This window comes from Myotis myotis, unplaced genomic scaffold (genome assembly GCF_014108235.1).
Source record: "Myotis myotis isolate mMyoMyo1 unplaced genomic scaffold, mMyoMyo1.p scaffold_m19_p_9, whole genome shotgun sequence".
Taxonomy (NCBI): domain Eukaryota; kingdom Metazoa; phylum Chordata; class Mammalia; order Chiroptera; family Vespertilionidae; genus Myotis; species Myotis myotis.
In genome coordinates this window covers 1863621-1887790 of record NW_023416401.1, presented here as the reverse complement: position 1 = coordinate 1887790, position 24170 = coordinate 1863621, and the positions used below count along the sequence as shown (strand labels likewise).

General features: G+C 56.1%; 1 protein-coding gene across 7 annotated transcripts in view; it reads left to right on the top strand.

Annotated features, from left to right (window-relative positions):
* KCTD1 (potassium channel tetramerization domain containing 1) overlaps positions 1-24170 on the top strand; it is a 68378-nt gene that overhangs the window by 29291 nt on the left and 14917 nt on the right. For 2 of the 7 annotated variants that reach the window (XM_036322289.1, XM_036322286.1), the window contains exons 2-3: positions 5551-5729; positions 21825-21969. In XM_036322289.1, the coding sequence (XP_036178182.1) occupies positions 5566-5729; positions 21825-21969 (309 nt within the window). In that variant the 5' untranslated portion in view covers positions 5551-5565. Of the gene's footprint in view, positions 1-2035; positions 2130-2195; positions 2792-4570; positions 4690-5550; positions 5730-21824; positions 21970-23216; positions 23296-24170 lie in introns of those variants that run through there. The other 5 variants (XR_004969965.1, XM_036322290.1, XM_036322291.1 and 2 more) reach the window with 5 other exon arrangements.

The following is a 24170-nucleotide window of genomic DNA, read 5'->3' as shown; positions in this document are numbered from 1 at the left end:
GACTTAAAAATTTTTATTTGGCTCGGCCAGTGTGGCTCAGTGGTTGAGCATCGGCCTAGGAACCAGGAGGTCATGATTCTGCTCCCGGTCAGGGCACAGGCCCGGGTTGCAGGCTCCATCCCCAGTGTGGGGCGTGCAGGAGGCAGCCGGTCCATGATTCTCTCTCATCATTGATGTTTCTCTCTCTCCCTCTCCCTTCCTCTCTGAAATCAATAAAAATGTATTTCAAAAATGAAATAAAAATGTTTATTTGCCTGGCGACCTGGTCAGCAGGAATTCACTGTGCATGGGGCTCATTCCCGGGTCCGACTCTCCGCTCCCTGCAGCAGCCCAGCGCCCACCAGCGCTTGCTGAGCGAAGGAACCAGAGCGCGCACGCTTTTGAGCACCGGCTGTGTGCGTTCGCGTGAGCCAGTATGTGTACACACCTGTGTCTCTCCATTTTTTTTTTTTTTTAATGCGAAAAGGTCAAGCCAGTAGGCATCTAAGACTCTTCAGAGGACGTTTGTTCCCAGGGATTCGAGTAAGGGTAGCAGGCATGTGGCTGTTGACATGGCTGGACAAGGCATTTTTATGGCCACGTCCAAGAAGTCTGTAGTCAAGTTTATTGTCTGTGGAGAGGCAGATGTGTCCGGTAGTTAACATCTGGGACCGCAGTTAGAGGAGTAGCTACACGGCCGGGTCCCTGTGGGGGGTGGGGGTGTCACTTCCTTGCATGGCTTCTGCCTTCTGAGCACCCACTGCCCAGCCTGGGGCCGGCCAGGGGGAGGCCTGTGGGTGGACGGAGGCAGATCTGTCCCTTCCCTGGTGAGAGCCAGAGCCCGGGCAGCCTCGTGGAGAGGGTAACCCTACCCCGTGCCCAGTGGCCAGCATAACTGTCACAGTGAATCCATTATCAGGTCGTTACAGGCCGGCCACCTCAGCCAGAGCCAGCTTCCGCTCCGAGAAGGTGCTAATGCTTCGCAGGGTGCAGAGGTTTCTGGTTTCAGACAGGAGGCCTCTGTGGGCTCCAGCGAGGGCTCCAGGGCAGCCTTGGCGCAGGCGGCTCAGCGAGCAGGTGCGGGCAGGCCTCCACCCCCTCGCTCTCTGGGGTGTAGATCTGGGAGCCGGGGGGCCAGGGAGCGCCAGACGGCCAGACAGCCCGGGGCGTGTGACGTCAGCGATGCCCGCCCTGCCTTTCAGTAGCACACCAGAGCTCCCGTGTCAGCCGCGTGAGCTGCGTGACCCGAGGCCCATTTAATTCTCCGCCGCACACTTCCTCCCTGCAGGGCCAGGGGAAGGAGTGCTGGCCCATGTTCGGGCGTATTTCTGTCTGTCTTCTTTCGACCCTTCACGTACAAATATCCCAAAAGGCCCGATCGCCAAGGTGAAATAGCGCAGCGAGCCCAGGGTGTGTTCATCGATCTAATTGGGCAGTAAGTCGTTTCCTCTTCAAAAACAGCATTTCACACAAGTTCAGAGGTTCAACACCGGGAAGCACAAAAGAACAGAAACAGAACCAGCCTTTGCTTGTTTCAGCATCACCCGGTCCGACCCCCGTCATATTTGTTGTGTTTGATTCGGGGCATTTCATTGCTGCTCCTCACACTTGTGGAAAATGGCCTTTTCCCTTCAGAGCTGTAAGAGGGAACACTTTCACTTTAATGCTGTTTTACTTATTTTCTTTAATCCTCACCCGAGGGTATGTTTTCATTGATTTTTAGAGAGAGGGGGAAGGGAGGGGCCCCGGCCAGGTGGCTCCGTTGGTTAGAGTTGGTTGCAGATTCAGTCCAGGTCGGGGTGCATATGGAAGGCAACTAATCGATGTTTCTCTCTCTCTCTCTCTCTCTAAAAAAAATAAAATCAGTAAACATATTCTCAGGTGAGGATTAAAAAGAAAACTTCTTTTAAAAAATAAAATAAAAAGTCTCTGTGATGTTTTAAAATATCCAAGAAATCTAATTTAAAAACGAATTCAACTATAAAAAACAGAGCAAAATTCTATCAAAATGTTTCTTTTTTTTCTTCTTCTTCTTCAAGTTTTGAAAAACATTCAGAGCGGAGAAATTGTGGCAAGTAGTCGCTGTTTTCGTGGTCCCAGCTTGGGAATCTGATGAGGGAGCATCAGATACGTTTTTCACGAAGAAAACGGTGCGTGGACTGGGGAGCAGCAGTAGGAAGAGTGACATTGTGCAAGTCAGTCCTGTTAAATGATGAAGTAATGTGGTCAGTCAGGTGATGTTTTTCTACAAAACCATTCCGCTGAGCCCAGTAGGATTGTGTCGGCCCTGAGGTGACACTCCCGAGGCGACCACGGATTAGCAAGGGGGCAGGGTCCTGGGCTCCGAGACTCTGATTACAGCCTGCACGCCCTCAACGAGGGCGGGAGCCTTCCTCCTGCCAAGGGCCACTCGGAGATTTATAACGTCATTCGCGGGCCATACACAATTATCAACTTAGAAAACAGCCTGCTCTGTGTGGTCAGACATTCAACCAACTCCCCCCTAGTGCCTTGGCAGGGCCGGACCAAAGGATTCCGCGGCCCGAGGGCCGAGGGCCAGACATTCCCGACCCCTGCTACATGCTGGCCAGCTACCAGAAAACAGAATTCATCAAAACACTCTCTCCAGACAGCGCGTGTAACACAGATGCTACTTGAGTGGATGTGTGTGATGCGTGTGTGTGTGTGTGTGTGTGTGCGCGCGCGTGCATGTACTTTAAACCAGGGGGAAATTTGCAGGAAAAATAGGATGGGTGTGAAATCCCTGTGCTGCTCTGTCGAATGACAGGAATTACAACATCAAATTATACAGGTAAGCCTTTTACTATTGACGTGCTTTTCTGGAAATATCCCTAAGAAACCTGCTTCCTTTCCCAGCGAAAGAGGTAATATAGTCCAACCTGATAGTGGACCCTGACAGAAGGCAGGGCGTACGTACATCTTCACAAATAAAGTCATTAAACTCCCAGCGTGAGCCCCGCGGTGATGCAGGCGGTGCCCCGGCTGCTGCGAGGCGGGCAGGGAGGCTGGCGCCCGTCAGAGGCAGGTTCTCATTAGCTCCTCTGCCCAGGCGCCTGCGGGCACATCCTGGAAGGGCGCGCCTGCCTCGAGGAATCGCTGCTCTGCTGGGGGGTGAGGCGAGGGTTCAGCGACACGGAGGCCGCAGACTAAGTGTGTGAAACACAAACCACCCAGGAGCCTGGCAGACCCGCCCACCCAGACGTGGGGAAGGAGAACCGGAGAGAAACTTCCAGAAGCTGTTTGACGGCAGAGCCTGTAGTCAGATCTGGTGACTCGGATGAGAGGAAAGAGTGAGCGTCTTCCTGGCTTTTGAACAGCGCCTTTCACTCCCATTTCAGTGAGTGGAGAGCGAGGTGTTCTGATTGGAGGAGTTTTCTCTGAGATTATTTTCTTCTTAAGTAGATTTCAGGGGAAATGTGAGTAGATCTTAGGTATCCATGTGCACACAGCTGTTCAGCCACCAGATCAAGGTTTAGAGCTGCCGAGCTCTTACCCATCCCGGTCAGCGCCCTCCACCGGCCACGCTCTGCACCTCATCGTCGTCAGTCCCCCCACAGACCACACTCTGCACCTCATCGTCGTCAGTCCCCCCACAGACCACACTCTGCACCTGTCACAGTCAGTCCCCCCACAGGCCACGCTCTGCACCCGTCACAGTCAGTCCCCCCACAGGCCACGCTCTGCACCCGTCACAGTCAGTCCCCCCACAGGCCACGCTCTGCACCCGTCACAGTCAGTCCCCCCACAGGCCACGCTCTGCACCCGTCACAGTCAGTCCCCCCACAGGCCACGCTCTGCACCCGTCACAGTCAGTCCCCCCACAGGCCATGCTCTGCACCCGTCACAGTCAGTCCCCCCACAGGGGCCAGCACCTGAGCGTGGCCGTCCCAGGTCCGCGTTACCGTCCGTCATTCGTGGGGATGGGCCACGGGATGGGCGAGTGTCCGCACCCTCTCCCGGCACGTCCTCTGCGAGATCCGCAGGTGCTGTGGCGCCTCATCATTCCGTTCCTCACTGTGTGGCCTTCAGTGTCTTTTATTCTCATAAACTCAGTGAAGGGAGAAGCGGTGTTGAAGGGGAGAGGGAAACACGTGTGTTGCGGGTCACAGGCCATTTGTCTGCAACTCGCAAATACCACCGTCCCTCCGTGTCCCCGTGGGTGATGCATCCATGTTCTCCATGCTGTGGGCTTCATGTAGTAACACAGATTCATGCTGTCCAATGCGACCGCCACCAGCTGCACAAGGCCACGAAATTAAAGTGTAAATTCATTAAAGTTAAAATTTCAGTTCCTCAGGGGCCTGAGCCACACGTCCGATGCTCGGGTGCCATGAGGGGGGGGGGAACCACCCAGGATGGTACAGACCAGGAAGCTGGCCCTGCCCCCGGGGCTAGTCCCCTCCCAACCCCAGCGGAGGAAACACGGGTTTAATGTTTAAAGTCGGCAACATCCATACATTTATGATTTCCAATGTCAATGGTACGTATTCCAAGAAATCTGGAACCCTTCAGCCGATCTGTTATGCTTCTCCTTCCCGGCCAGGCCTGGCAGCGTGGGCTGTGCTGAGTGAGGTCACCGTCCAACACAGCATCGGCACTGCAAACCTGCCCCTTCGCCCGGCCCCTGCTGGCAGGACGGAGGGTGTGTCCAATCGGAAAACTATTACAGGCGCTGCGGCCCTGGACTGGGTATGACCGGGAGGGGTGGGGGGACCACTTTCTAACAGGAAGTCCGGGGGTACATGGCCCCTAAAAGCAGAGGCCGTAGGGTTCCATTTTCAAATATTTCTACGTCTCCACGGAGAGGATGTAACGCTTCGCTTTCCCAAAGAGCACCATTCCGCCCGGCCGGCGTGGCTCAATGGTGAGCGTCGACCTGTGAACCAGGAGGTCAGGGTTGGTTCGATTCCCAGTCAGGGCACAGGCCCGGGTTGTGGGCTCCATCCCCAGTGTGGGGCAAGCAGGAGGCAGCCGATCCATGATTCTCTCTCGTCACTGCTGTTTCTATCACTCTCGCCCTTCCTCTCTGAAATCAACAAAAATACATTTAAAATAATAATAATTTAAAAAATAGAAATGGAAGGAAGCGCCGTGTGGGACCAGGTGCTGAGAAGTCCGTGCTTACTTCCACGGCATGGAGTTAAGTTTCCCAAGCGCGGGTAGAGCGTCCGTATTTACGTACGTGGTGTGCATTGTGCCAAGTGCCCGTTAGCTCTTCGGCTGGTCTGTGCCTCCCTCCCCCCGCCCCACGCGCCAGCTGCCGCTCGCTAAGTGCGAGGATTCGGGAGTGAAATTGGCCGGAGCCCTCGGGAGACTGGAATCGACCCACGATTCGGACGAGCGTCAGCGAGCTCCTCGGTCCTGAGCCTGGACGCCATCCCTCGTCCAGAGCTCGTTCTTCTCGCACCTGTTCTCACAGACGTGAGCGCCTGCGGGTTCAATGACCCAGTGGGCGTCACGGGCCTGGTCCCCGGCCTGTGCCTTATGATGTGCGTCCCCCTCTCGCCCCTGAAGGAAGAACGCGTGTCTAACTTGCTTCTCTCCCCGTAGGACAGTCGGCCCAATATGTCCAGACCCCTGATCACTCGATCTCCCGCGTCTCCACTCAACAACCAAGGCATCCCGACGCCCGCCCAGCTCACCAAGTCCAATGCGCCCGTTCACATCGACGTCGGCGGCCACATGTACACCAGCAGCCTGGCCACGCTCACCAAGTACCCCGAGTCCAGGTAACACCCGTGCATGCGTGCGTGCGCTGACCTCACTCTTTCCCTGCGGCCGGCGGAGCCACGTGGCCTCACGGGCCGGGCGAGGCCTGAAAGCGCGTGGGGCTGCCCTCGGATGCGCTGCAGCTCCTGCAGGTCGGGGCTGGGCCCGCCGCTCAGCCAGGGCCTGTGGGAAGCTCACGGGGGATGGGGGGCTGTGCTGTTGCACTCTGCAGAGAGCTCCCCGTTATTTTAGTGCAGAACCAGGAGGACAGTGATTTCCACCCGGACTTTGCCTTCTGGCATTTTCTAAAGCTCATTGCTGCCCGACCGCTGTGGCTCGGTGGTTGAGCATCGACCTATGAACCAGGAGGTCACGGTTCAATTCCCAATCAGGGCACATGCCTGGGTTGTGGGCTCAATCCCCAGTAGGGGGTGTGCAGGAGGCAGCCAGTCTATGATTCTCTCTCATCACTGATGTTTCTAGCTCTTTCTCCCTCTTCCTTTCTCTCTAAAATCAACCTATATATATATCTGTACTAATAAAAGCCTAGCTGGTCCTCCCACCTCGCATATGCCCTCACTTCATCACAAGATGGCCTCCCTCACATTGTCACAGGAGGACCGCCACAAGATGGCCAGCAGCGGAGGGCAGTTGTGGGCAACCAGGCCTGCAGGGGAGGGCAGGGAGGGGCAACCGGGCCGGCAGGGGAGGGCAGTTGGGGGCGATCGGGCTGGCAGGGGAGGGCAATTGGGGACAATCAGGCTGGCAGGGGAAGGCAGTTGGGGGTGATCAGGCTGGCAGGGGAGAGGTTAGGAGGCAATCAGGCTGGCAGGCAGAAGTGGTTAGGGGCGATCAGGCAGGCAGGAAGGTGAGTAGTTAGGAGCCAGCGGTCCCAGATTGTGAAAGGGATGTCCAACTGCTGGGCCCAAACCGGCAGTTGGACATCCTCCAAGGGGCCCCAGATTGGAGAGGGTACAGGCCGGGCTGAGGGATACCCCCTGTGCACGAATTTTGTGCACCGGGTCTCTAGTACATATATAAAAAGCTGATATGCAAAGTGTCCCCTCGGGAGTTCGACCAGTGCTGGGGTCCAACCCCAGCAGGTCCAGGGGTCCCCAAAGGTGTGGACGGAGTCGGCAAAGAAGGAACGACACAGAGGCAGCATTCAGTTGGTCAGCAGCCTAGCCAGGATCTCTAGCCAAGTTCTGGTTAGGATCTCCAGCCAGGTTCTGTGTCCATGTTCTCTTGCTAGGTTCTGTCTCTAGGTTCTGTCCAGGTTCTCCAGCCAGGTTCAGTCACCAGTTTCTAGTCAGGTTCTCTTGCCATGTTCTATCCAGGTTCTGTAGCCAGGTTCTGTCTATAGGTTCTGTGTGTAGGTTCTGAGGCCAGTTTCTGTCCAGGATCTTTTGCCATGTTCTCTCCAGCGAAGTTCTTCTGTCTCTAGGTTCTGTGTAGGTTCTGTCTCTAGGTTCTGTGTAGGTTCTGTGTCTAGGTTCTGTGTCTTGCTGTCTTGTTACATCTGTATTTATACCAGTTGATTCCAATCCTATCAATCTCTATTCCAAAGGTTAGGGCGTTTCTTATCTCCATTCCAGGGAGTAAAGATTATGTAGCTTAAGCACGATTGTTCGTAGTTAAAGTGATTAATTACCCGCCTGGCACTTAGTTAAGGGGTTTTATTCCCTCCCTAACTTCAGGGGAAAATCCCTACCTGGGGAAACAACCTTTCTCAGAGAGGTGACCTTGGTTAAAACACATAGTGCCAAGAAGGTGAGCAAACATATTAAGAACAGTATGCCATATATGCCAGGTCCCTTGAAACAGCAAGGATGGACCGGCTCCCGGCAGACCAGGGGACCAGGAGTTTGATCACTCGCTATGACATGCGTTGACCACCAGGGGGTGGCACGGAACAAGGTGGGCGACCGGAGGCAGGGGTCACTGAGGGAGCGAGGGAAGGAGGAGGCGGGGAACCTGATCGCAGGCCAGGCCTAGGGCCTCTAGTAAAACATATTTTAAAAAAAACAAAAAGAGACAGCCTTGCAGTCGCCATCCGCGGCCACGCAAGGCAGGTATGTGCTTAGAGCGTGAGGATGGCTCCTGCTCACTCCCTGACGGGCAGCGCCGGCACTGGAAGGAGTGGATGAGGGCAGTAGCAAGGGGCTGCGCACACGCTCTCAGAGCCACTGAGTTCCATAGTCGGACGTCCCTGTGGCTGCCAGCCCACGGCGCTTCCTGCCGGCCGAGTGCGGGGCTCCGGGCTGAGCCTTCATGCCCGAGTTCCCGTTTCACACCCGCATCCCCGACGCGGGCCCAGCAGCATCAGGCCCACGTGTCAGCACCTCAGCAAGAGGCCGAACCACAAGTGCATCCTGCTGGCCACACAGTTCCCGGAGCTTTTGTTCAGAATGATCACGTGGTGCCCAGGAGAAAGCGTGGAATGGTCCCCTGGCCTTAGCTCGCCGGGATCATGGCTCAGGGTGCAGGCCCGGTTACCCGTCACGGGGGCTGTGGCTCCTGGGAGGGGACGTCAGGCTCAGCGCAGACGGAGGGAGCGTGTCCCGCGGTCGGGGAAGCGCACCCAGTAGGCCTGGTCAGGCGAAGGCGGGCAGTTGGGTTGGTAAGACTGGTTGATCTTTAAAAGAAGAAAATGAGTTTCCGGAGGGATTGACCAGGAGGACAAGGGCCCAGTAGATGAGGGGGGAGGTTTCTCCGGGGCAGGAGGGGAGGTGCCCCTTCCCCGTCTCCTTCCTGTCTCCTTCCCATCGCGCAATATTGCTTTTCCCAGCTGCCCCCGTGCCCCAGGCGAAGGGCCAATGCAACTGGCCTCAGGAGACTTGTTCTTTCAAACGATGAAACGAGCTTTGTGTTTAGAGCTGAAAAGCCGTCTGCCGGCCACTTCCTGTGAGCCACCGGCGGACTCATGAGCTTCCTGGCCACTTGGAGCAAAATAGGCCTGACCTTGACGGGAATCGAACGCATCGAGTCTGTCTTCGCGATGTGTTTCCCTGCCAGGGGCCAGTGGATGTTTATAACATCGTCCCCGGGCCATACAGAGTACCTTTCTTAACCATCAGCCTGCTCGATGCGGTCACACCGTCATTAGCCCCCCTAATGCCCTGGCAGGGCCAGACCACATGATTTCGAGGGCCTTATACGGCCCTCTGACCCCCCGCCAGCCCCCGATGGGCAGTGGGATAAATAGCTCTGGCTCTTGTCTGCCCGTGGATTTCAAGAAGTTCTTCATTTCAGTCTCATTGTCCGGTCCAGGAAGTCTGCCCACAGCAAGGGGCAGGGTGGCCTCAGACCAGTGACCTCGCCGCGTGCCGATGGCTGCTTGGTCAAGAGGAAGCGACGAGCAAACCCCCGGGACCAGCTCTGGCCCCAGCGGCTCTGCCCAGGGAGGAGCAGTACATGGGGCAGCACCCGGGGGTGGGGGCTGCTTCCCACATTGGGGGTGTCTGGGCGCATTGATGCATTCGTCACCTCCCTTCCTATCGCTAACGGAACGGGAGACCCAAGAGAGCCCCCCAGTGCGGCGAGCTGTCTCAGGGTTCACAGCTGGGCACAAACGCATGCATGCACCTATTAGAAAACTGCAATGAAAATTCGTTTCCAAAACATGCCTCTCCCCAGGCCCCAGCTTTTTAAACGCTATCAGACCCGCCACAGCCTTCCGTGCCCACGCACGGTGCCTGGCACATGGCGGATGCTGGCTGGGTGTCCGCTGAGGTGTTTGTGTAATAATAAGCTCTCCTCGTTACTGTTGGAAAAGTTCATTAGTGAGGTTATTTACAAAAGATTCCGGGAATCGCTCACAAGGCTAATGTGTGAAACTTACTCCACTGTGGTCTTGAGAGCAGTTTCCTCAAACAGCTTAGAGTCGGCACCGCCGTTCCCCGCAGCCCGGCTAGCGGATCGCGCGCCTCCACCCGGCCCCTGGATCTCCGGCCAGTGCTGTCCCCTGACGCAGGGCTGGCCTTCACTTCTTTACGGCCATGAGGGCCGACAGGAACACGTGTGGATGAATTTCCAGGAGGGGCTGCGTGTGGGCGCGTGGAGAGCGTCGTGGGCAGGAGACCACCCCAGCGTGTTGTTCTCGCGTCTGCTGTTCGTCCCAACAGCATCCTCCCGACAGCACCTCCCCGACAGCATTCTCCCTGAGAGCATCCTCCGGACAGCATCCTCCCCAACAGCATCCTCCCAACAGCATCCTCCCCGACAGCATCCTCCCCGACAGCATCCTCCCGACAGCACCTCCCGACAGCATCCCCCCGACAGCATCCCCCCGACAGCATCCCCCCGACAGCATCCCCTCGACAGCATCCCCCCGACAGCACCTCCCGACAGCATCCTCCCGACAGCATCCTCCCCAACAGCATCCTCCCGACAGCATCCTCCCCGACAGCATCCCCCGACAGCATCCTCCCGACAGCACCTCCCGACAGCATCCCCCCGACAGCATCCCCCCGACAGCATCCTCCCGACAGCATCCTCCCCGACAGCATCCCCCCGACAGCACCTCCCGACAGCATCCTCCCCGACAGCACCCCCCGACAGCATCCTCCCCGACAGCATCCTCCCGACAGCACCTCCCGACAGCATCCTCCCCGACAGCACCTCCGAAGCACCTCCGACAGCATCCTCCCGACAGCATCCTCCCCGACAGCATCCTCCCGACAGCATCCTCCCGACAGCATCCCCCCGACAGCATCCTCCCGACAGCACCTCCCGACAGCATCCCCCCGACAGCATCCCCCCGACAGCATCCCCCCGACAGCATCCTCCCGGCGCGGGACCTGCCTCACCTTCTGGAATCTTTCACCGGAAGGAAGCCCCTCCGTCAGCACAGCGAGGGTCTGCCATGTGTGTTCCGTGGGAATAACACCGCGTGCAGGTTACCTGGGGGCGGGGGCGGGGGGGGGGCTCTTTATGTGTAGAAAATCGCCTGCCCCTCCCCCAAGCAGAAGCACTCATTCCCAACCAAGACACCTGGAGTTAGACGTGCAGCCAGTCACACGAGGGACCCTGGTCTGCCGGATGCCCAGCCAGTGGTCACAGAAACGATCCATGACAGCACCTCTCTCTCCTTTCGCTAGAAATGCAGGGGTCTCAGCCTCCAGTCGCTGAATGGCCAGTGTTCTGCTTCTGGACGATTCGTCTCAGATGCCTGCAGACAGGACGCAGCAGTAGCTCGGCCCCAGAGCGGCTCGCTGGCGTGGGCGCGGGGAGCTTGCGCGTTGGGCTCTGACTGTGGCCACCGGGCCCTGTGGGAGGACGAGGGAGAGGAAGCGTGGCCGGGTGGAGGCTGAGAAGTCTGCTGTCGTCCTACAGCATGTTCGCCTTTCATAGGCTCCTATCCCAACAGCATCCCCGGGCGCTCCACACGGGGGCAGGCCCATCTACAAAAGAAAGTATAAAAATCTGTATTTCAGCCCTGGCCAGTGTGCTCAGTGGTTAGAACACCGGCCTGAGGACTGAAGGGTCAAGGGATCAATTCCTGGTCAAGGGCATGTACCTGGGTTGCAGGTTCCATCCCCAGCCCTGGTTGGGGTGCATGTGGGAGACAACCAATCAATGTGTCTCTCTCACATCAGTGTTTCTCTCTCCCCCCCCCCCCCCCTCCCCTGCTACCTTCCGCTTTCTAAAAACCAATGGAAAAAATTATCCTCAGGCGACGATTTTTTTTTAACTGTATTTCAGCTTGGCTGGCGTGGCTCAGGGGTTGCGCATCGGCCTCTGAACCAGGAGGTCACAGTTCGATTCCCGGTCAGGGCACAGGCCCGGGTTGCGGGCTCCATCCCCAGTGTGGGGCGTGCAGGAGGCAGCCGATCCGTGATTCTCTCTCATCATCAGTGTTTCCATCTCTCTCTCCTTTCCTCTCTGAAGTCAATAAAAAGAAACATATTTATATTTTAAATCCACACTTCAGACCCCAAGGACATGGGCTCTTGGCTGGACTGTCCGAGTCCATCCAGGCGGCGGTGTCTGTGCAGATGACACCGTCCCTGGCCGTGGCCGCTTTGGCTACACCGTCGCTGTGCTGCGTGATGGCATCGCTGGCCGTTCGCCTTGGTCGCTGGCCACGCCTCCTTGTATTCTTGTGCAACTTCTCTCCCCGCGTTCCCCGTGCTCGGAAGATAAGTTATGAGTGTGTGGAGCAGCCAGCACCACTCGCAAACAGTGGCGAACCTGCCGGGCGAGCGGGCTGCCAGGGGAGGTGAACCTGAGCTCGCCCAGACCTGTTCCCCGGCTGCGCTGCTCCCGGCCTCCCACCCGCTCGCCGGGCGCGGCCAGGCCCCGCCAACCCCCCTTCCCCCAAAACTGATCTTTTTTTTATTTGAATGAGGAAAGACACTTATGTTAAGCAGCTTACAGAGAATCGTAGCTACGTTTAGAGAACATTCTATCAACGTGAGTCAGGATGTACACTGAGAACGCAGCAGCAGGCTCTCCGTCGAGCATGTCGGGAAGCACAGGGAGGCTTATCTGAAATATGAGAGACGACGGTTGTAGGGTTTCATAACCGAAAACTGACTTTTTAAGCCGCCGCTTGGCAGGCCCGCAGGCTCGAGAGCTCACCTGAACGCCGAAAGCGCCTCTGGTCTTCACGCAGCGAGCACTCAGTACCGAGGAAAAGGGGGGTCTGTTCAGGGGGTCCTGCTGATCCACAATCCTCGGGCCCCCAGGAAGGGACTCCGTCCAACACCCCCTGACCCTGCATCGCCGGGCGGGGGGGGCGCGGAGGTGAGAGGATATTGCTGGACACGTTGACCTGCACTGGAGTCAGGTGGGCGCAGCCCGTGTTACATATGAATAAACCTCTTTCCCGAGCAGATGCCTGTGACCGTCAGGAAGGCAGACAGTGGCGACGCGGTTTGCTCTTCCAGGCGCGCGTCCTGTCGGCTGGAGGGAGCACTTTTTGTTTTTTTGTTTTTGTGGGTTTTAAAAAATCTATTTGTGTTGATTTCAGAGAGGAAAGAGAGGGAGAGAGATGGAAACATCAATGATGAGAGCCATCGATCGGCTGCCTCCTGCCCACCCCACACAGGGGATCGAGCCCGCAACCCGGGCCTGTGCCCTTGACCGGAATCCAACCCGGGACCTCCTGGTTCCTAGGCGACACTGAACCCCTGAGCCCCCGGCCGGGCTTGCGAAGCAGCTGTCACCCTGTGTGCCGATGTGTAAGCCTCAGCAGAAGCTGCGACCTGGCTTCGTGTGCGGCTCGCGCAGAATTTCCAAATGAAGCTGTAGGAGCGACACGCATGGGAACCAATGGCGTCACATGACTGAAACCTGCCCACTCCTCTGTGTGATCACCTGACGGGAGAGGGAGAGGGAGGAATTCTTGTTCCAGCTGAGACTTTGTTTGTGAACGCTGTGCAGGTTCGGGCTTGGTTCTGCGCTTTGTTGAGAGGGACGGGAGGCGTAGCAATAGATACACCTACCGCCCAGCGCCCTGGGCACCGGCTGGGCCCGGGGGGAATTCTTGAACGAGGGTGTAGGTTGCACAAGACACACGCCCACGGCAGCACAGGCTGGCGAGCGCAGCCCCAGGCACACGCGCCTGCGCCTCTCCTTACTCCCAGCCGCTCCCCCCGACCCCCGAGAATGTCGTCCTTGAATCGCAGCTGACAGCTACTTCATACTCCATAGACCTCGTGTCCCTGGGAGTTAGTGGCAGTTTAGGTAATCCTGCAACGTATATTTGACATTTTATTAAGCTTCTCGGGGTACAAAGCCAATGAGCCCACCATCCACTGTGACTGGAAGAAGCAATTAGAGTTTTAATTTTTTTAGCAAAAGGGGGTTTGGACAGTTTACGTGCTCTTCACGGTGATTGGATGCTTTTGAGGCTGCAGAAGTGCGACTCGTCCCCCACTGTCAGCGCTCCCCCTTCTTCCGAGGAGGCGACGCCCAGCCCCAGGCGAGGTCTCCTCCCCGGCCCTGTCACCCGAAGCCCAGTTTCTGGAAGTTCCTGCCTGAGCTTCCCAGTCACGCTGAAGTCGAGAGAGAGAGAGAGAGAGAGAGAGAGAGAGAGAGAGAGAGAGAGAGAGTCGTTCCTTCCTTTTCCTGCATCCAGTCGCCTGGATGCTCTGAGGATGTGAGCGGGTCTCTGCTGTTGTTGTAGGCCTTGAATAGTGTTAGTGTGTGTGTGTGTGTGTGGTGTGTGTTTGTGGTGTGTGTGTGTGTGGTGTGTGTATGTGTGGTGTGTGTGTGGTGTGTGTGTGTGTGTGGTGTGTGTTTGTGGTGTGCATGTGGTGTGTGTGTGTGTGGTGTGTGCATGTGGTATGTGGTGTGTGTGTGTGGTGTGTGTGGTGTGGGTGTGTGTGTGGTGTGGGTGGGGTGTGGTGTGTATGTGTGTGTGTGTGGTGTGGTGTAGGGGGGTGTATGTGTAGGGGTGTGTGGAGTGTGTGTGCATGTGGTGTGTATGTGTGTGGTGTGTGTGGTGTGGGTGTGGGTGTGGTGTGGTGTAGGGGGTGTATGTGTAGGGGTGTGTGGAGTGTGTGTGCATGTGGTGTGTGCGTGTGGTGTGGTGTGTGCGTGTGGTATGTGCGTGTGGTGTGTGCGTGTGGTGTGTGTGTGCGGTGTGTGTGTATGTGCATGTGGTGTGTGTGTGCATGTGGTGTGCGTGTGGTGCGTGTGGTGTGTGTGTGTGTGTGTGTGTGTGTGTGTGTGTGTAGGAAGGGGTACCACTGGGAGTCATGGTGGATTCACTTATTTTCTTCTTTACAAGCTTCTGTCAGATTTTGGAAAAGCTTTTCCCTAGACTCCAGTAAATTATATTTTTCTTGTTCTGTGTGTATTTAAATCCTAGCCCGAGGGGATGTGTTTATTCATCTGAGAGAGGGAGAGAGAGAAACGTGAGTGAGAGAGACGTGGATCGGCTGCCTCCCACACCTGCCCCGCCAGAAACGGAACCACAGCCTCCGGCCGGTGGGCTGGCGTCCAGTCGACGGCCCGGCCAGGCTGTTCCTTCTTTCGTTAGACTCTGTGGAAGCCTCTGGGTTTTCACTCAGAACGAAGCAGGCAACTGGAGTACTTGGTTGTAAGCTGCTGTTTTGTTGGCCCCGTTACAGGAGGGAAAATAAACTGGTAAATTGAAAGTAGAGACACTGGCTTTGCCGTCGTCCTCTCTCGGCGTCACGTCATTCACACGCTGCTTTTATGTGAAGTGACTGCTCTGACAGGGTCAGCAAATCCCCACAGTCTGGAAGAGAACTCCAGAGGCAGTGGGAGCAGGCTCCATTCACATCCTGTTGTCGCTGATCATCTCAAAGCTGGGGGGGCGGGAGGGGCATGGAGAGCCGCCGCCATGGGAGGAGGCGCCCAGAGTCCAGTCACTCATCACGGACACCGACCCACGGGTGGGCAGGCAAACCCTTCCCTCAGACGGGGGCACCGATCGGTGATTAGGGCTCTGACACTCAGATGGGGCCATTGATCGGTGATTAGGGCTCTGACACTCAGATGGGGGCATTGATCAGTGATTAGGGCTCTGACACTCAGACGGGGGCACCGATCGGTGATTAGGGCTCTGACACTCAGACGGGGGCACCGATCGGTGATTAGGGCTCTGACACTCAGACGGGGGCACTGATCGGTGATTAGGGCTCTGACACTCAGATGGGGGCATTGATCGGTGATTAGGGCTCTGACACTCAGACGGGGGCACCGATCGGTGATTAGGGCTCTGACACTCAGACGGGGGCACCGATCGGTGATTAGGGCTCTGACACTCAGACGGGGGCACCGATCGGTGATTAGGGCTGGCACTCAGAGCCCCGCGAAGAAGAGCAGTATGGGAAATGTTAAATTCAGTGGGAGCACATGGAAGAGTGTGTCTGACAGAAACAGACCGGAAAGGAGACGCCGCAGGTGAAGGACAGACGGACGCTGGGAGTCAGGACAGACGGACGCCGGGAGACAGGACAGACGGACGCCGGGAGTCAGGACAGACGGATGCCGGGAGTCAGGACAGACGGATGCCGGGAGTCAGGACAGACGGACGCCGGGAGTCAGGACAGACGGACGCGGGAGTCAGGGGCAGATGGACGCTGAGAGTCAGAACAGACGGACAGACGGATGCCGGGAGTCAGGACAGACGGATGCCGGGAGTCAGGACAGACGGACGCTGGGAGTCAGGGGCAGCGTGGAGGGGGCTGGCCTCCACTCGGGGAGGAGAGACTGTCGCTCGGCCACCTGGGCAAGTTGTCAGCCGGCTCTGCCCTCAGTTTCCCCATCAGTGAAATCAAAATGTTACGTGTAAGTCCTCCCTAGAGTTGTGAGGATTAACTCAGATCATCTGTAAATTTAGCAGAATGCCTAACACAGACTCAAAAACAATATTAACTTTGTCCAGCTGGTGTGGCTCAGTGGTTGAGCATCGACCTATGAACCAGGAGGTCACAGTTCAATTCCCGGTCAGGGCACGTGCTGGGTTGCGGGCTCGATCCCAGTGGGAGGCGTGCAGGAGGCAGCTGATCAGGGTTCTCTCACCATTGATGCTTCTGTCTCTCTCCCTCTCTCCTCTTCTCTCTGAAATCCATTTAAAGGATGGCTTTTATAACATGTTCTCTCTGAATAGTAATTATTAATGGAAACCATATTCCAGAGTTCTAAACCAAGAGAAAAGGTGTGTGTGTGAGAAATTCCTCCCGATACAGGCAGCCTGTTGGGGGGCGGGGGGAGCAGGGGGGCAGGCCTGCCCCCACTCCAGGCTCACGGGCCCCAGCAGAAAGCAGGGGGAAACTCACCAGAACCCACCGGCCGAGAATGCCCCGTGGCTCCCTCGGGGGTTAGGATGCTCCGGTCCTGGACTGACCGTAGCACAACAGCCGCTGCCCCAGCCTTGAGCTCCAGGCAGGCGCTCCCCCACCAGGGCCAGGGCAGGCTGCCTTAGGAGCCTCCCCCACCAGGGGCAGGACTGGCTGCCTTAGGAGCCTCCCCCACCAGGGCCAGGACTAGCTGCCTTAGGAGCCTCCCCCACCAGGGGCAGGACTGGCTGCCTTAGGAGCCTCCCCCACCAGGGCCAGGACTAGCTGCCTTAGGAGCCTCCCCCACCAGGGGCAGGGCTAGCTGCCTTAGGAGCCTCCCCCACCAGGGGCAGGGCTAGCTGCCTTAGGAGCCTCCCCCACCAGGGGCAGGACAGGCTGCCTTAGGAGCCTCCCCCCCCAGGGCCAGGGCTAGCTGCCTTAGGAGCCTCCCCCACCAGAGGCAGGGCAGGCTGCCTTAGTAGCCTCCCCCACCAGGGCCAGGGCTAGCTGCCTTAGGAGCCTCACCCACCAGGGGCAGGGCAGGCTGCCTTAGGAGCCTCCCCCACCAGGGGCAGGGCAGGCTGCCTTAGTAGCCTCCCCCACCAGGGCCAGGGCAGGCTGCCTTAGGAGCCTCCCCCACCAGGGCCAGGGCTAGCTGCCTTAGGAGCCTCCCCCACCAGGGCCAGGGCTAGCTGCCTTAGGAGCCTCCCCCACCAGGGCCAGGGCTAGCTGCCTTAGGAGCCTCCCCCACCAGGACCAGGGCTAGCTGCCTTAGGAGCCTCCCCCACCAGGGCCAGGGCTAGCTGCCTTAGGAGCCTCCCCCACCAGGGCCAGGGCAGGCTGCCTTAGGAGCCTCCCCCACCAGGGCCAGGGCTAGCTGCCTTAGGAGCCTCCCCCACCAGGGGCAGGGCAGGCTGCCTTAGGAGCCTCCCCCACCAGGGCCAGGGCTAGCTGCCTTAGGAGCCTCCTCCGCCCCAGGCCCTCCCCCCGCCACCCCTGTGCCCGGCAGGAGGTCATGTGCAGGGAGCCCCGGCTGGGCCTGGCGTGCTCTGAAGGGCGGGCCTGTCAGCATCACCCGGGGGCACAGGCGGGCACGGCTCCCCCAGGGGCAGGGGAGTTGCTGGCTCAGCCCCGCCCTGAGGGGGGGCCTCTGGCCTCGGCTGGTTCCCTGGCGGCGCTGTCCCCTCTGCAGGGGGTCATGGCGTTGACCTGGTGGGGATGTGGAGACCCAGACCGTGTCGCGACGTGGCGAGCACCCAGCCGGTGTGGCTCCTCTCGGACAGTCGTGTGTTCCTCCTAAGAATGTCCCCACTTCTCAGACGACATCACAACTCAAACTGAATTCGTCGCGAAGGCGGTAGAGCCTAGAGCCGGGGTTCAGGCCCGGGCCCGGAGTCTTAGAGCCGATGTGCCGGGGCCTCTCAGACGCGCTCAGAGCGCCATCCGGCCCCCCGCGCTGGTGAATGAGGCCGCCCTTGCGGGCCTGCTTCCCTCGGCGCGTTCAGAGGCTCAGAGGCGCTCCCCGCTGTCCCGCCTCACCCATCGGAGCTCTCCTGCCTGAAATCCCTCTCCCCGCCCCGTGCCCTCCCCTCACACCTGGCCATCGATGATCGATGATCGTGAAGCCCGGCACTGGCACCGGCGCCGCCTCCTGCAGGAAGCCTCCCCTGCTTGCCCCAGGCCGGCACGGCCCTTCTGCTCTGTCCTGCCGTGGCTCCCAGGGGACTGTGTTGTGCTCCTCGTAGGAGGCCTGGGAGAGCACCCGGCCATGTGGACATTCACCAGATGCAGAAGTGAACAGCCGACTTCTGCAAACCAGGGTGGTTTTGGGAAAATCGGGTTAATTGTAATAACACAGTGTTCATAGTAAACAGTGAAACTCTCATTTAGACAGTGTTTCCAGCCAGAGACCTGGGAGGACCCCTGGGTTTCCTGGAGGATGAAAGGCCCTGGTGGCCTTGGGGAACCGCCACCCCCACCCCCTCCAGCCATCGGTGTCACCGGCGGCGATCAGCTCTCCAAAATGCCGAGTTCTGGGGCCGTTTCTGCTCTCAGACCTTTTCTCATCGTTTGAACCTGCCTTTCTCTCTTCTTTTTTAAAAGATGGATTGATTGATTGATTGATTGATTGATTGATTGATTTCAGAGAGGAAGGAAGAGGGAAAGAGAGATAGAAACATCAATGATGAGAGAGAATCATGGCTCAGCTGCCTCCTGCATGCCCCACACTGGGGATGGAGCCTGCAACCTGCACATGTGCCCTTGACCGGGAATCGAACCCGGGACCCTTCAGTCCGCAGGCCGGCGCTCTATCCACGGAGCGGAACCGGCTGGGCTCTCCCTGCTTCCTTTGGTTCCGGGATCACTTGAGAACGTGATGCTGCCCCAGGGAGACGCGCTGGGGGCATTGCTTCCCACCAGGAGATTCATTTGTTTTGTTTGTCTCACTCAGAAGGTATTCTCTCCCTCCTCTTAAATTACTTCTATCCGTTTCTACAAGCTCTGAATTAATTTCTGTCTGCGTTCACAAAATACAGCTGAAACTTCCCAAGAGTGGAAACTATAAAGAATCATTCCTAGGCTTTTTAAAAAAGTGATAACACTTTAAGCAAACTAAACGCTCTTTGCGACCATTCAGACGTTTAAAACAGTAAGTGGACGGGTGATTTCTTTTTATTTTGTTGCATTAAAATAATATGCAGCCTGGCCACGGGGCCCGGTTGGTTGGAGGTTGCAGGTTCAATTCCCAATCAGGGCACATACCTGGGTTGTGGGTTCAATCCCCACTCGGTCACCCCTTTCCTTTTCCCTGTGGGGGGATTTAGGGGCCACTCATGGTGTGCGGCCAAGCCTAGATTTGGGAATGAGCCTGTAAGTATAAAAAGCGTAAGGTTTATTTAGGAATAAAATACTTACTTTTTAAATCTCTTCACGAAAGTGATTTGCAATCATCAATGCTAATTTTTTTCAGGCCACAAAAATAATCCTTATGCACCCACGGGTTCCAGGGTAAAGCTCTTGCTGAACTAATATAAGCGAGACATGAACACACGAGACCCAAAGCTCTCGATGGGCGGTGGTGACCCTCTTCATCCCAGTCGTGTCGGGCGGCCCTTTCAGATCAAACAGACCGAGCGCTCATCCCCCATGCGACTCAACTCGTTGGGCGAGTTACTCATCGTTTGGAGCCTGTTTCTTCATCTTTAAGGGGAGGATCATGGGTTGTGACCTCTCTAAAGTGCTGAGGCCGGCGCGAGGTATCTGGAAAGCACTTAATAAATACAGCTTCCTTCTCACCCCCTGTCAAGTGTGAATTTATGTTATTCCCAGTGACGTGTCGATGTTTTAATAACAGGCAGGCCAGTTCCATTCTTTCCCATCCTGGGAACTCTATAAATCAGTGGCTGAGTGACTGAGTGTCTCTGCCTGTGTGTGAGGGGCCTCCTATTGGATGGACGTGGTCGTGAGAAATGAATGGCCAGGGAGAAGGCACTGCAGGACCCTAGGATGGTTGCAATCCGCACCCTGGGACTCGCCTCAGGTCATGGAAAGGCGGGCGAAACTCATTAGCTGAGAAGAAGCTTTAGAAATGGGACCGACCATAATGTGTCGCTTCCTCCTTTGCGTTTCCTACTTCCGAGGAGTGCCTGAGTGTTCTGATGACCTCAGATCCTTACTGAGACAGGCATTCCGCGCCTTCCTTTCCCGTGTGCCGGTTGTATGTGACGAGGGTGGAGCCGTTGGCTTTTCCTCACAGCGGTCCCCTTCCGGCATAGGATGCGAACATGGGGGATTTGAAAATCATCTTTAAAGCAGTTAAACGATATTCAGAATTAAAGATCTGAGCTTCATACAAGCTTTTCATTTAAAAAAAAAAAAAAAAGGAGCCATTTGCCTGCCCACACGCCCCTTCTGTAGCAGTGGTTTCTGGAGTGGAAGCTGCTTGTTGCTAGAGGGCACTTGTGGGTCATTGGCCAGGCCCTCGCTGGCTCACAGTGTGGATGTGACCACCTTCTGTTCCCTAAATATGCAGGAGTCTCCAGGTTCCACCTCCCTTACAGGGTTAAAGGTAACGAATGCAAAACGCTGTAACGGTAGCACACTGTTCGCACGTTTACTCCGTACGTGGGAAAAACAGGGTATGGGTTCCTGTCTTTAAAAACTACCCAGAGCCTCTGATGTTCGAGAACTAGGTCATGTTTTTGGGGTGGTGTAATGTATTTTTGGGTCATATTTTTTGGGTGGTCAACTCTGTATTGTTTATATGATGCCTGGCTGTGACAAACGATTTTTGCTGAGACCTAAGAAATTAGACTCCATGTTGCTAATGGGAAACATTCTCCTAGAGGAGTGATATGTTCCGTTATTCTTTTTTATAATTAAATGGAGATGTTAGCAGGGAGGCAGTGCTTTATTTTGGGAAAGTGTGAGATTCATGGGTGGGGGCAGCTCAGAAAACAGATTTTATTTATAAGACCGTTTGGAACACGAGCATTTTTTTAAAAATATGTTTTTATTATTGACTGGAGGCCCGGTGCACAGATTTGTGCACTGGTGGGTCCCTCGGCCTGGCCTGTGAGGATCAGGCTGAAACCGGCTCTCCGACATCCCCTGAGGGGTCCCGGATTGCGAGAGGGCGGTTCTTGGGTGACGCACCCCGGAGTCGGGCTCCCTCCTCTCTGGTTCCAGGTGCGTCACCCAAGAACCGCAGCTGCCAAGTGACAGCAGCTCGGCAGCTCCTGCGTTGAGCATCTGCCCCCTGGTGGTCAGTGCGCATCATAGCTACTGGTCAGACAGTTGCTTAGGCTTTTATAGAGAGAGATTTCAGAGAGGAAGGGAGTGCGAAAGAGAGGTAGAAACATCAATGATGAGAGAGAAGCATGGATCGGCTGCCTCCTGCACACCCCCTAGTGGGGATCGAGCCCACAACCTGGGCATGTGCCCTGACCGGGAATCAAACCCTGACCTCCTGGTTCATAGGTCGACGCTCAAGCCCTGAGCCAAGCCGGCCGAGCAACACTAGCATTTTTAAGTAGCAGAGAAGGTTGTTTAAGGACCACAGGAGGACAGGCTCGGCCTTCGTCACAGGGACAGCACAGCCATAGCCACCACGTCAGGAACCTCGTCTTTACAGGGAAGAGCCCGGGAATGACAGAACCGACCTGCAGAGCCTGGGGCTCGTGTGAAAGCCTGTCCTGCGATGTTTGTCCAGCAGGGACAGGCTCCGCACAGAGCCCTAGCCACGCCAGGGGCCCTTGTCTTGCCTGCCGCCTCCAAGCTGCCGCCTGGGACATGACGCAGTGTCAGGGCCGAGCAGCGGATGCTAACTGTCTTCGTGTTCCCTCTCTCCTACCACAGAATCGGAAGACTCTTTGATGGGACAGAGCCCATCGTGCTGGACAGTCTCAAACAGCACTATTTCATTGACAGAGACGGACAGATGTTCAGATATATCTTGAATTTTCTACGAACATCAAAACTCCTCCTTCCTGATGATTTCAAGGTGAGGGATTCGTGTTCATTGCCAGTGGCACACGTGTGTGGTTTCTTCTCGTGTACTCCCCCTCCCCAGGTCTCGCTCATGCCATGTGTTTACATATAGACCAGCTCGGATGGCACCAGAGCCTCTGACCTCATCGTACGTTCCTCGTTAAACAGAGCGCGTGGCCTTGGGGTGTTAGGATTTACGTGACCAAGAGGGGGCCGCTCGTTACACAGAGAGCTCCGTTCCAACTCACTGAACCCGTTGGCAGTACGTCGGCTAAGCCCGTACCTTACTGCTGACGTCGTAATGAGGCAGAAGAGCAGAGAGCTCCTTGGCGCGATAGAGACTTTGTCTCCCAGAAACTTGAAGGAGACGCTGCACTTGGCAGCAGCGTTTCAGAATCGCCCACTGTAAGGTCAGGACCTAGTGTCACAGCGAGTCCCACGTGACGCCGGCAGCCACAGGCAGTGGGACTGGATCAGAAGAGCAGACAGGAAGTGCTCCCTGGGAGGGAATGGACAGCAGTGTCATCAGAGGCAGCGTTCCTGTTTCTCTAAATGGAAGGTTCTAGGGACTCGACTAAGTACAGTAGGTCCTCGGGTGACCTGGGAGATCCGCTCCTACGGCGACGTAACGCGATTTTCGCCGTCAGTCGGAACCCACCTACATAAGCACCTACATCACCTGCATGGGGCACATGCACAGCAGTAACGGAGTGAAACAGGAAACACAATTTAAAAGAAAGATAACAATTCCTGACCTTTACTTGTGGTAAATAGGTAATAAAAAAACATACAGCACATATGTACATACGTCGAAATGACGGAACTTTTTTTATATATATAAATAAATGGGAGATGGCGATGTAACCACGAAACGACGTATGTCGAGTCCGACGTAACCCAAGGACTGTCTGTACTTGTGTGGGGGGTGAGAAGGGACAAACCAAAGAACGCATCTACTTACACGCATAGCCCATGCACACGGGCGATAGGGTAGTGAAGACCTGGGGGTGGGGGAGGGGTTGAGAGGAGGGGGATGGGGGGAAAATGGGAGATATCTGTAATACTATCAACAATTAAAAATATATTTTTAAAAAAGAATCAACTAAATACAACTAGAACTAATAAAGAACTCATTAAACCATCTAAAATCAGGATCAATATATTGCAATCAATAGCTTTCCTATAGCATAGCAAGAACCAACCATAAGATAGAATGGAAAAACATACCCCTCACATTAACAACCAAACTGTAACACCCAGGAGTAAACCCAACAAGACAACGCAAAGCCTGACTGAGAGAAGGACAAACCTCTACCCACAGGTGCAGAGGAAGAGCTGGGTGAGCAAAGGGGCAGCCGCGCCCCTGGGTGGGGAGCCTCGATGCTGGGAGGGTCTCCAAGCCCCCACATTCCTCTGCATGCTCAACGCAGCCCCATTTAGTCACAGATATTTTAAAAAAGAAATTGGATCCATTTATAAATAAGGGGGTAAGAGATCAACCAAAGGACTTGGATGCATGCAGATGAGCAAACCAATGGGCACAGAGGGGCGAGGGCGAGGGCGAGGGCATGTGCTGGGGGGCGGCGCGGCCGGGGAGAGGTCAGTGGGGGAAAGGAGACCTATGTAATACTTTCAACAATGAAGAATTAAAGAAAAGAAAGAATAGCTAAATGGCCCTGGCCAGGTGGCTCCGTTAGTTGGAGCATCGTCCTGCACATCAGAAGGTTGTGGTTCCATCCCAGTTGGGTTCAGGAGGCAACCGATGGATATTTTTTCTCTCACATCGATGTTTCCTCTCTCTCTCTCTCACTCCCTCCCCCTCCCCCCTTTCTCTCTAAAAATCAATAAAAACATATCGTTGGGTAAAGACTACAAAGGAAAAAAAGAATAGCTAAATGAATTACTGTGAGTGGTAACAGTGGCGGTAGTCATGGGCAGTGAGAATGCATTCTCCCAGACTCAGACATACCAGGGATCTGTCCCACTTAAAGAGTGATCCAACAGGGCTGAACTTTACTGTTACCTTCATGGAGAGCAGGGGCCAGAGAGGGGGGTGGGGGGCGTATATAAGAGTGTGACCCGCTGTAAAAGTGGGGAAAGAAAGGAATCATCGGTGATTGGCAACTGAGACAATTGGCATCAAGACATGTGAAAAAAATGTAGCCTTGACCGGTTTGGCTCAGTGGATAGAGCGTCGGCCTGTGGACTCAGGGG